The sequence below is a fragment of a genome, unplaced genomic scaffold (genome assembly GCF_019419815.1).
Source record: "Pyrus x bretschneideri cultivar Hongxiangsu unplaced genomic scaffold, Pyrus_bretschneideri_v1 Contig47, whole genome shotgun sequence".
Taxonomy (NCBI): Eukaryota; Viridiplantae; Streptophyta; class Magnoliopsida; order Rosales; family Rosaceae; genus Pyrus; species Pyrus x bretschneideri.
In genome coordinates this window covers 2,787,829-2,800,139 of record NW_025999784.1, presented here as the reverse complement: position 1 = coordinate 2,800,139, position 12,311 = coordinate 2,787,829, and the positions used below count along the sequence as shown (strand labels likewise).

General features: G+C 37.8%; 1 protein-coding gene across 1 annotated transcript; it reads right to left on the bottom strand.

Annotated features, from left to right (window-relative positions):
- Positions 1–10,290: 10,290 nt before the first annotated feature.
- On the bottom strand, positions 10,291–11,985 carry LOC103956243 (protein VAPYRIN-like). Its single transcript, XM_009368212.3, is given in 2 exon segments — positions 10,291–10,924; positions 10,926–11,985. Coding segments are annotated over 2 exon segments (1,626 nt in total). The 5' UTR covers positions 11,958–11,985; the 3' UTR covers positions 10,291–10,330.
- Positions 11,986–12,311: the final 326 nt, after the last annotated feature.

Sequence of the window (12,311 nt, the reverse complement as noted above, 5' to 3'; positions counted from 1 at the left end):
ACCACAGCTTTCTTTTGCCAAAGTTGTTTTGCGTTGAGTTGAACTAGTAGATTGGATAAGTGCAAGATGATTGGCTAGCTTGGGATAATCTGTGGAGTGGGTTTTTGGGGACCTCTACGTTTTCGAATCTGGATTTGTGAGCAAAAGAGGAGTGCCGATTACTGCAGTCCCCAACGACTTTTGAAAGAAAAACATTTTCCTAGTTCCTCTTTTTGGCATGCTACTTAGGGATCTTCCCTTTGTAGTACGTGTTGTTAGAGAAGTATTTTGCGAGAGAATTCTTCAGTTGGGAAGCCGAGCATGTCGAATTACCATAGAGACAGGCCAAAGGTCCCTTCCAATAACACTGATATTGTCCCTATCTTAGTAATTACTACATGCACAATCTGTCAAAGTGTGAAATTTTATTTCAAAAGGCTCAATATTAGTTGAAGTGGGATTAGGATATTTAAAATCTTCTTTTCTCAAATATACGGTCGATGTGAGATATTTTGATGTAGATGTAGGAAATTGTGTCTCTATTAAGGTTTTGGAATGATAGGTGGTGTGCGCACATATGCACAAATGAGTACGAGAACAATTGTGAGTGAAACAAATAACAATAGCAAAAGATAAAGAAAGGAAATCAAACAAGAACATTAAGGGTGCATTTGTTACACCGGACTGTCTCGGACTGAACTAGCTTTGACTAGACTAAACTGGACTAACTTAGTGAAGTGTTTGATGCAGTGTCGGACTAAGAAGTTGGACTCTAATATTCTATTTTTAAATATATATATATAATACAATATTTTATCATTAATTTAATGTAATCTACCAATTTATTATTATTATTTTATCATTTGCCCTTTCGCTAGAATCATCTTCTTCCATCATTTTTATCTCCGCACATTGCCTCCTTCCCCTTTCCATTTTTTCTGACTTTTTCTCCTTCATTTTCTCAGTACCACTGTCTCCCTCCCCTCTATCTTTTTTGTCCCATTTCACCCCCATTCACTACTCTACTTTCCTCCCTCTATTACACACGCGATTAGAATTATCATCATAAGAGACTTGCCTCCCAAATTCTCAATTCCCCAAAAAAACCCCAACTCATCCCTCTCAAGCTTAGGATCACCAATTCGAGTGGCGGCCATGGCGATTTTCCCGTTCAGCTCCTTCTCTCTCTTCCCTTTGTTTTTTTTGTCCAAATCCCTCCCTCTCTTCCCTCCGGCTCTTTTCCTTTCCAATCACTAGGTGGTAATCGGAACTGGGTTCTAAGAGTTTAAGTTGCAGGGGCTGCAGTCAGTGAAGAAGGCTGCTTGCGACGGATAGGGAGAAGACAAGAGAGTGGCAAGATCTAGTCCTGGCTAATACCATACTTTAAGTCGGGATTAGTTAGCGCCAGTTAGCGAGGCCCGGAGTCGAGGCGAGTCCGAGCTAGCGTCATTAAAGCTAAGCCTTTGCTGCGCCAAACAGTGGACTACACTAGCTATTAGTTTAGTCCAATCCATTAAGAGCTAAGGATGTCAAACAAACACGCCCTAAGACCTATACTAATTTGGCTGCTAAACTTTACGTGCAGTTTGAAGAGGATGCAGTGGTAATTTTCTATGATGAAAGAGAGCTACAAGGCAGTACCTTCGGTATGAAACACTTTTAACTTTATAAATACATGTCTCTAATAAAAGTATTTCTAGCAAAACATATTATGAGAGGCTTTTGGTTGATACAGATCATAATTCAGGTGAAAGGCAAATAAACGAATACACAGTGTGCCAGAAACGAAAAGTGATTAAATGTAATCATCATCTACCACTAAAGTTTGATTTCTTAAAAAAAAAACAATTAATTAAAGTTTGTCTTGGGTATCTGAGATCACATTGCTATATAAAATGTCGGTGGTGACGGTGAGGGAGAAATTAAGAGTAAAGGTATTCATATTATACTTTTGTACCACATTTTCATACCATCTTAGATATCATTTGATGTGGTTGTCCACATCGTTTCAATTAATCAGATTTTTAAATTTAGTTCATTATTTAATAAATTAATAATTAAGAAAAACTAGTTAATTAAATGATGATTGTGGTATACAAGGAGTCTTTCTCCTTCATTTCCTTGGGTTTTGCAAATTTTTCAAATGATGTGGTTGTCTACATCAGATGTCATCTAAGGTGGTATAAAAACATAATATGAATAACATTACTCAGAAATTAGTTCAACTTTGAATTGTATGGTGGAAAGGGATCATCTCTGGATCTCTTCCATTAAATTCATTCAATCATCTAATCCGGATCTTTGAAATTTGATCCAATGATTAAAATTATTATAGCTTTTAAAAGAGCTTCATGTTTGTAGCCGATAGATCAAATTTTAAGAGTCCGAATTAATTAATTTGGTGAATTTGTTGAAAGAGATCCGGAGACTGATCCCTTTCCTTGTATGGCTTCGGCAAATGCGGCCAGATTCAGCTGGGAGGGACGGAATAAGAATAGCGTACATGCACGCACACTAGGTGTCGGTAGTAATTGGAGTTCTTCTGCCTTTGCCCTATCTCTATCGAAACACGCACATCCAATAAGATTTACAACTTGCATGATTTGGAATTTTTTGCTGTCTCGTGGTTTTGAGTGAACTAAAATCAATGCCCACGCTCCTTTTACTTTTGTCGGGGGCAAGTGAAGGTCACGTTTTATCATGTCACATGGAGATCTATTACCGCTGTAGGGCAGTGTACCGCATGGCCTTGTCTTCGTCCCTCGCTGCCGATGCTTGGGCTCAAATTGCTTGCAGCAGTTGTCGTTTTCCATTTATAGACATTTTCATTTGGATTCTCCTACTTAAATCATCAACTTATTTATACTCAGTCCAAATCAACGGTAACATTCACACTTAAGCTTTTTTTGAGTGATTGGGAGTATTAGGTATTTTAAGTGTTTTAACGGTTAGATTTTTATTTCAAACACTCGAAGCATCCAGTACTTCAAAGCACCCAAGAATTTTTGTACATATGTATATGTGCACAGTTTTATAAGGGAAGGGATCTTCATTTATTTTTCTTCAAAAAATAAGGATTAGTTGTGGGACTAATTCCACATCGAACTTCATCGATGCGAATCGTCTATTTTGTTTAGTCTTGATTCATAGACCATCTATGCAAAAATTCAATTCAATCTGAAATCATAGTGTTCGTCAATTTCTTTGAACTCAATTAGATTCCTCAAATATTTCCGATTTGGCTAATATTTTGCAAAGATGATCTATAAGATGCAACTTGAAAATAGACGGTTCATATCGTTAAAGTTCAATGTGGTGTGGGCTCCCACAACTAATCCCTATATATAAAAAATAGGAATTCCTTCTTTTAAAGAATTTGTATATGTGTGTGTATATATATATTACATACTGGGAAGTTTACCAAACCCAAAACCTCAGTTAAAGGAGAGGTATTTTCTTGCCATTGATTCACCACATGTCAAACTTCTATTATGGCTGAGGAGTTCATCTTTTGAACATGTGACAAAAATTTATTGGATGGGTGATGCTACTAAAAATTATATGCCTATGTTGCAAGAGAGAATCTCCCCAGTCAAAGGCGATTCCAAGCTCCTCATTGTGTGCATCTAATGTTCTACTGGAGAGAGTCAATGAGGAGCTTGGAATCTCCTTTGATTATGGTATGAATCACCTTTGATTATAATAAAAATAACTCTCGAAATCGATATTGAGCTATTATGAGGGTGCCTCGGAGTAGCGATTCCAGACCATAATCAAGGGTATTCATCGCTTTCGAGAGTCAATTTTTATCTTGTTTTTAGAGGAAGCCAATTTTGTATGGATGCTATTTCTTCTCTGCCGTTCCCAAATGAACCTAAAGTTACAAATTCATTCTCGTCGTCCTTGGGCTGTGACCTTGGCTTTTAGCATTGTCCTAGTTAACTCAAATTGAGCTTGACCATTCATATGAACCTAGGATTATGATTCACTTTGAGTCAAATCCAATGCAAATATCAAGGACGAGATATTTGACAGTTTCCTCTGTTGTTCGGATGATAGGTTTTCAGCTCTTAGAAATTGTTGAATTCTTTTGTTTCTGCCGTTGGTATAAAAATAATATATTGCTTGTGGTCTGTTGTTATGTCAAAGTTTGGGAAGGTTGTCCTTCCTTTGCAGCCCTCCCAAAACAAAGTTTAAATGTACAGTGCTTTTTCATAGGAGAAAAACTTAAAACTTCAAAGGCTTTACGGGTCAACAAAATAAAAATATGTGCAAATTTTTATCTATATGCCATCGTTTTTTTTGCCGCAAATGTTACGTGACGATGTAATCATACCATATAGGTTGCGAGATGGTAAAAATATGTCCTAGAGCTTGAGTTGGTTTGCAGTTGCTGCTTCTTGTTTCTGCAAGAAAAAAGCTAGGATATGGGGGTGGGTGTTTGTGTTTGTCCTTTCTTCCTTTGAATCGAGGGTTGGCTCCTGTGACATGCACTGAAGGACTAATCTAGCATAATTCCTTATATAATTACGAAAAATACATCATTACAGACGTATAATTTGTTGAACAATCAGCAAAATATCCATTAATCTTTTCTTGTGCTTATTGTTTTAAATACTAAAATAATGATACGTGCAAAAGATGTCTTTATCTATTTTAAAGTTGCGCATAGATTTTTCATAGCAATTATTCTAGATGCAACTGCGAAATTGACCAAAAACCATTACTGATAGTAACCCTATTTTGCATCAGATTCATTTTCGACAAAGAGCGCACGTCAGCTTGTAGGTATATGGACCAGATGTACATAAAATACCTAAAGTCACCAACTCACCTTAGAGGATAATCACGGTTGGTGATCAATGAGACTACAAAATGGAAAAGCTGCCTTTTCAACACCAACCGCTGGTTGCTCCCTTTTGGTTTTACTAAATTGTCCACTAACCCAAGGGAAAATGCATCCTCCAAACTCTTAACACTTTTCTAAATTTTCATTGTCTGTTTTGTGTTTTTATATTTTTACTAGGTGATATTACTATTTAAGTTATTAAAAAAGAGAGAGACAGTTTGAATTTAAGATGCAATGGATACATAATAATGTAATTACAACCCATATTATAAATGAAATAAAGAAAGAACTAGCTTTGAGTTGGTGATAGGTGTTTCTATTGGCTGGAGGCATGCTCAAATTCGGCTCATGTGAATGCGACAATAATATATACTCATAATTGAGTTTGATATGTGTGTGTGGCTAACTGATAGTGGTATACAACTTTGCTGTGAGTGTTTTAGTTCGTTAAATATCTTTGTAAATATTATTCATTGGTGAAAACCTAATACTATTAATGAAATAGACTCTTCAAACTAGAGCGTTTACTAGTTCATCTTACTTGGAAATCCCCTCATTAATTGTTTTATGAAAAGCCCCTCATTAATTGTTTTACGAAAAGTTAGTGCTCCTTTTTTAACTTGAGGTCGCTCATATCATTTGAAGGATGATAGAGATGGTCATAGCGAATGCATCAGCTACATGTCAACATGACAAAATGCTGACATTTGTTCCCCCCGCGCCACCCACAACCCCACCCGGCCCCAGCGGCCCCCCCCCAAAAAAAAACACCCACCAAATAGAAAAGGATGCCACAATGTTCATTCTTTGGGCCACATGGATTTCTCTTCCATGCTCAATGCCCACCACACTTAAAGGCCTAAGGGTGGCCTTGTTAGATAATAAAATCAATTTTCAAAAGATTATTGTTTTGGTCCGATGAACTATAATAAACCCATGCATGTTGAGTTGGATCACAAGTGTAAGGTGGCTTCCAAGCCAAGGAGGAACGGAAAGGAGGCGAAAACGCAAAGGATTTGCAGTTGGGAAGGTGATAATATACTAAGGGGGGCGTTTGTTTTGCTTCACTAAAGTTCACTGGAATAAACTAGACTAAAGGTTAATCCAGTCCTGTGTTTGGTAGCAATGTGGCCTAGATTTAATGAGACTAAGAGGGACTTGCCTACACTAAAAGCTTCACTCACCGGTCCTAGCGAGGCCCCCCAAAATTGGGTGGACTGCTAAGAACTTTATGCAGCTTCACCCTTCCTATCTACTTCGTGTTCCTCACTTTGTCCCTCTGCTTAGCCGTTGTGCGCATCTCGGCTTCTCACTACTACAAAAGGGCCTTATTGTGTTGGTGGTTGGTGTCAGTTTTATATAACATAGTGGCATATAAGACATTTTCGACACCTACTTAACATGGTGTCGGAATTACTGTTGGTTATAAACGACGTAAACTGTTAATGTCACTTATAAGCGACGCATAAAAAACAATAGTGTTGCTTGTAACCGACATAAAGTTAGCGTCGGTTAAAAGAAGACTAGTGTTGCTTATATCCGACACTAATGAAAGTTTTTAAATATTTTCATAATATTTTCAAAGTCTATGCTGGTTGTAACTGACATGGATAATTTGAAATATTTAGGCGGGAATTTTCCTGCTTGTTTTGCACGATGAAATGGATTGAGAAGAGTATGCAATTAGTGTCAGACTTAGTGTCGGTTTTAACTGACGCCAAATACATTTAATTCAACGCAAGTTTCAGTATCCGTAAAGTGTGTCAGAAGATGGTGTCAGTTATAACCGACACCAAATTTCATCTAAACCGACGCCACGTGAATTTCAATAAAGTGTGTCAAGAAGTGCCTTCATTTAATTCATAGTGCATATGAGTAAAGTGTGCTAGAAGTTGGTGTTGGTGTTAATCGATACCAAGCTTAATTTAATTCGACGCCAATGGCTTTTAATTCGATGTTAGTGAAATCAATGTCGGTTTTAACTGACGCAAACTCAGTATCCATATTTAAACCCATTTCTTCCCCATTTCATCTGTGCTTTCATTTCTTCCCCAATTTTAGTCTTTCTCATTCTCATTCTCCTTCTCCTTCTCCTTCTCCTTCTCCTTTCTTCCCCCATTTCAGTTTTTCTCCTTCTCCTTCTCCTTCCAGTAACTTTTGCTATGGATCAACATTTTGAAGATCAACATTCTGAGGAACTCCATTTCGAAGATGAAGAGTTCAAAGGTGGTTCATTTTTAAATTATTATGATTATTAATTTCTGTTTCTGTTTTGTATTCTAACTAGTATTATGCTTAAATTGAAAATTGATTTTTGTTTCTTGGTTTTTAATTGTTTTTTCTGTATTTATAAGGATTAGATTAACAGAGATGCGGATCCTCAATTCCCAATTGGAAAGAATAGCCTTGTTCATTTGATTCATCTGGAAAATGCATTAGTGATAATTCTAGTGCTTTTTCAAAACATGGAGCGGTAGAGGTTAGAGATCACAGAAATCTTCCATTTATGATTTAGTTTATTATACCTTGAAATTTGTCTAATAAATTCTCTTATTTTTCAGGAGATTGCTGTAAATAAAAAATAAAAAAAAGAGCATAATCAAAAGTTTAAAACAATGAACCACACAACTAGTTCAAAATCTTTTGCAAGAGTTTGGGAAGAATATGTATGGGTTGCACATTTTTAAGAATTGTAGTTAATTGTAGTTATGGTGGATAATTGTTAGTGTCTGGTACTATTGTTATTGTTAATAGTTTTATTAATGTTTACTTTGGCCTATATATGAAATATGGTGGGAATTATTTTTATATAATTTTTTTAATTATTAATAACTAAAAACTGAAGCCAATTATTATTATTATTATTATTATTATTATTATATTTGATGTAAAAACCGTGCATGAGGCTGCAAGGTTGCACTCAACAATGACTTAAAATCAATTCTAGTTCGAGAGACAGCTCAAGCAGCGATCAATCCAAACTATTCTTCTCATCTTCCTCCCTCCCTTGGTTTCATGGTTTCACATCAAACACGAAATCTGACAAATTTTTTCTTCCTCCCTGCAATCAATTGCGTGGTTTCACATCAAACGTCGTTTTGCTGGAAACAATGAAGAGAAGAAGGTGAGGATTGAGAGAGGGTGAAGAAGACGATGAAAAAGAAAGAGGAGTTCTGGAAAGGGAAAAAAAAACCAATTATTAGGTGGTGTCGCTTATGGGCGACATTATAGGGTTATTTTATTTATTCAATTATCAGGTGGTGTCGCTTTTAAGCGACGCTATTGTCAGGACTTAATGTCGCTTGTATCTGATGCAAGCTTCGATGTCACTTTTAAGCGACGATGTTGTTCTATTTTATTTTATATTACTTTGCTTCTTGGTGGCGGATTAGGGGGCTAAGCGACGTCAATACCTTTTTTGTGATGGTAGCATTGGTGTCGGTTCCTCTATCCGACATTGCATGATTTAATGTCGAATTTTTACCAAAAATCCGACAGTAATTGAGGTTTCTTGTTGGTTTTGCCACCGCCAATGATATCCCTTTTTGTAGTAGTGTCTCGTTATTCGGAGAAACCCAAACCAAAACTACTTCTTCCTCACTTCGCCCCTCCTACTACGGGCATCTCAGTTTCTCGCCGTTCGGAGAAACCCAAATCAAAGAGACCACTTGAAATCAATCGGCGAGATCCATAAGGAATGAGGGTTGTTGTTTGGAAGCTCTGATGCAGAACCTCTTATTCGAATTGCATAACTCAAATTCTTTGAAGCTCTACAATAACTCCAATCCTTTAAAGCTCTGCACCATCTGCAGAGCCTTTCCAAGAAACATAAAAGAACAAAAGAGCAAGAAAAAGTTCGAATACCCCAATGCCTTGAAGCTTTGCACCAGTTGCGGAGCAACTTTTCCAAAAGAAAAAAAGGAACAAAAGAGCAGGAAAAAGGGAAAGTATTCAAGAATTCTAGAAAAAGTAAAAGAATTTTTTTTTTTATTCTACTTCTTAGTCCGACAATACCAATCCAACTTAGTGACTTAGTCCCTGAAGCTAGTCCAATCCGAAATAGTCCAGTGCAACAAATGCACCCTAGGTGTTTATGTCTCATCTGATTAGGTGTAATTCTTTTTTCTATATCAAAAAAATTCTCTCATACAACCAAGATTTCTTAAAAAAAAGGTCGGCAAGGTTGATCGACAAGTGGATCACAGTGGGTAACCGATCACAAGTATTAGGCTACTAGCTTTTCGATAACTCTTAACAGAAGTTATAGGGGGGAGTAAAAGGGTTTGATCCAAAGGGTGTGAGAGTGGTTGTAGGCACAATTAGCCGAGCCACTATCAGCTCTTGTGTGGATTATTTAGGGCCTATTTGGTATCTTGTTTGAAAATTTTTATAATTTCTCAAAACATTTCTTAAGAATTTTTATTGAAAACAATTTTCTTTTAAGACTCAAAAACTTGTTTGGTATGCGATTTAAAAATTTATATCTTATAACTTAAACCAGACAGAGAGATCTAAAAAGAGGGGGTCGAGTGAGAAAGAGGAGAGGAGGAAATAAAGTAAGAGATGATTGGAGGAAAGAGAAAGAAGTGAGAGGATTAGAGGAGATAGAGAGAGGAAGAGGAGTGAGAGAAAAGAACCGAGAGAATGAAGAGAGTGGATTAAAGGAGAGACGAAAAAAATAAAATAAAAAAGGATAAGGGGGAGAGAGAAAGAAGAAAAGAGAGATAGATTTGAAGTGAGAGAGAAGGAGGGAGAGAAAAGAAATGAGTGAATTTAAGTTTAAAAACTCTAAAAATTCACTCTTTGTATTTTTAGAGAATATGCTGTATTTTTGAGTTAGTCTTGAGTTTAGTTTTTGAAAATAGTCCTACCAAACAAGTTTAAGGCCTAAAACTTGAAAATTACATTTGAGTTTAAAAGGTTGGATTCAAGTAGAGTACTAAATAGGTTCTTAGGTTTTGTGTTTGTTTATCTTCTTTGCAGGTGATTGCATGCATAGTTATCATAATCCATTGACAAGGAGATGTTATTGAAAATTTCTCTACAATCTCTCTTCTCTCCCATAAGAGATTAAGTATCCTTTCACCTGTAATTTGGTAAATGATGATATTTTACTGCCGGCTTATAAGATTCGTAGCCGAACAATTATAATATGTATTAGGGATTCAAATAAGCAATATATATACTGCAAAATTTCATTCATGAATATCTCATTGCTTACAAAGTCATATATTGTAGATCAAGTGACAAACGTACAATACAATAGATCCATTTACTAGCATATATAAGGAATTACAATCAATTTTGATACACATCAAGTTTGTTTTAATAACAAAATATACATATTAGGTGTTTTAATTTAGAATGAACATACTACGTACGAATGAGTCAACAACTTCTTCCGCATATACTTTCAGTCAAAAGCAGCGTCATTGTGAGCTCTAAAATGTGAAAACCCTATTCAAAATACCAATGCACCAATATTAGTTCCAGCTTTACTAGCTAAACAACAGCCAATGGCATCGAACGATTGAAGCTCCCATGAAGAGCTCTAGCTCGACTTGATTTCTTCTTCTTCATTCCTCCTTTGATGATCTCCTCCTCTAGTCCCATAGATTTTTTCCCGAATGAAATTGAGGCCTGGGTCAAGATATGTGCCATATTATTATTGTCTTTTGTTGCACCTCTATGAATAAGTATCCTAGTAATCCCAACGTAGTGCAAAGACTCAGCAATTTGTAGTGCAGTCACACCTTTGTTAGTTCTAGCTTCAGCATCAGCTCCTTTCTTTACCAACATCTCAATCACATCCACATGTCCCGACTCCGCTGCACAATGCAATGCAGTGTATCCATCCTCATCTTTAGCATCCATATCCACACCCTTTTCAAGCAGCGTTCGAATGACTTCTATCTTCCCTTTGAAACAGGCTCTATGGAGAGCAGTCCACCCATGTAGGTCTCTTCCATTGATTGCTGCACCTGTCTCAAGCAGCTTTACAACTGTTCTTACATCTCCCTTCCTCGCCGCTATACACAAGCTATCACCAAGTCGAAGGGCATCAAATAGTCTCGTGTGTCCATTCTCCGCCGCAACAGTCATAGGCTGTTAGACCGGCAAAGTTTTTTATATCTTTATTCGCACCCTTTTGCAGCAACAGCTTCACCATGTACTCGTCCCCTAGGCTTGCCGCGGTATGCAAAGGCGTGTCACCATCTCTACAATCCCTAACTTCAGCTTTAGCCCCGCTTGCCAGCAAGAGCCTCGCACAGTCCCTTCTTCGCTCCTCAACGGCAAGGTGCAAAGCCGTGCTACCATCCTTTGTCAGCGCATCAACATTTGCCCCTTTGATTATAAGAAGCCTCAGAACATCTACATGGCCTCCTCCGGCCGCGAGGTGAATAGGTCCCCAAGTGGAGGACTCAGATCGTTCAGTGCTGGCACGTCGAGCCAATAGAAGCTCAACTATCAAGGCTTCTCCTCTTGAGGCTGCAACCTCAAGCGGAGTAGATCCTGACCGGCTTTGAGCCTCCACATCAGGCTCAAATTCAAGAAGTAGCTGGACAAGGTCAGGCCGGCCTTGAGCAACCGCCAAGTGAATCAAAGATTGGCCCTCAGAATCCACAGAATCGGCGGCTCTCCATGAAGGTTCACTCTTCTCAAGCACTTCTCGAATATCATCCATCAAACCATCGGACACAAGTTGTGCCAAAATAGATGAACCAACAAACATAATCTTGACACCACTATCTATGAACACTTGTTTCTTCTTTGTGGTGAACCAATCGTTTGGAACCGCATCGAATGTCGAAGAAGACACTTTGATCACCGCTCCAGGCACAACCACGCTATGCAAAAGGAAGGAATCATGGCAGTAAGGAAAGGAGTCCGGGAGGCTGGACCCTGGCGGAAGATGGTAAACAATCTCTACGGTCAACTTCTCGAGAGGAGATATGATCCCGGACTGAGGCCTCACCGTGTAACGATTCTTGATCAACGCTTCGAGCCGGAAGGCAACCGGCATGGTGTACATAACGTTGCGTAAAGTAAGCAGGCCGTAGCATTTCTGTCCCGGTTCGATCCGTATTGCAACAAAGTTTGATGGCTCCAAACTTATGAGCCTGTCCATCTTTCTTTGATTTTCACTTTCCCTTCAAATCAATGGGTTTTAAGGGTTCTTAAGATGTATAGAAAAAATTAAGACACATGAAATACTGAAGGAGGAAGTGATATTCGAATGTGAAAGTATTGGGTTTGGTGGGTGTAGTTAAGAGAAGGGAATGCGAAAGCCGGCTTGATGAGAGAATGCCAAGTGGGGGGTGTAAAAAACAATGCTGACTTGTTCTATTAGTCGTCTCAACTGGAAAGAGGATAACTCCTAAAACCAGAGTTGTATGAACAATTTTTTTTTAATACAACGGTATATATTTGCACTAGAGAACTTAGATTTTTGGATTAATTGTAACATCCTATATCACCCAGG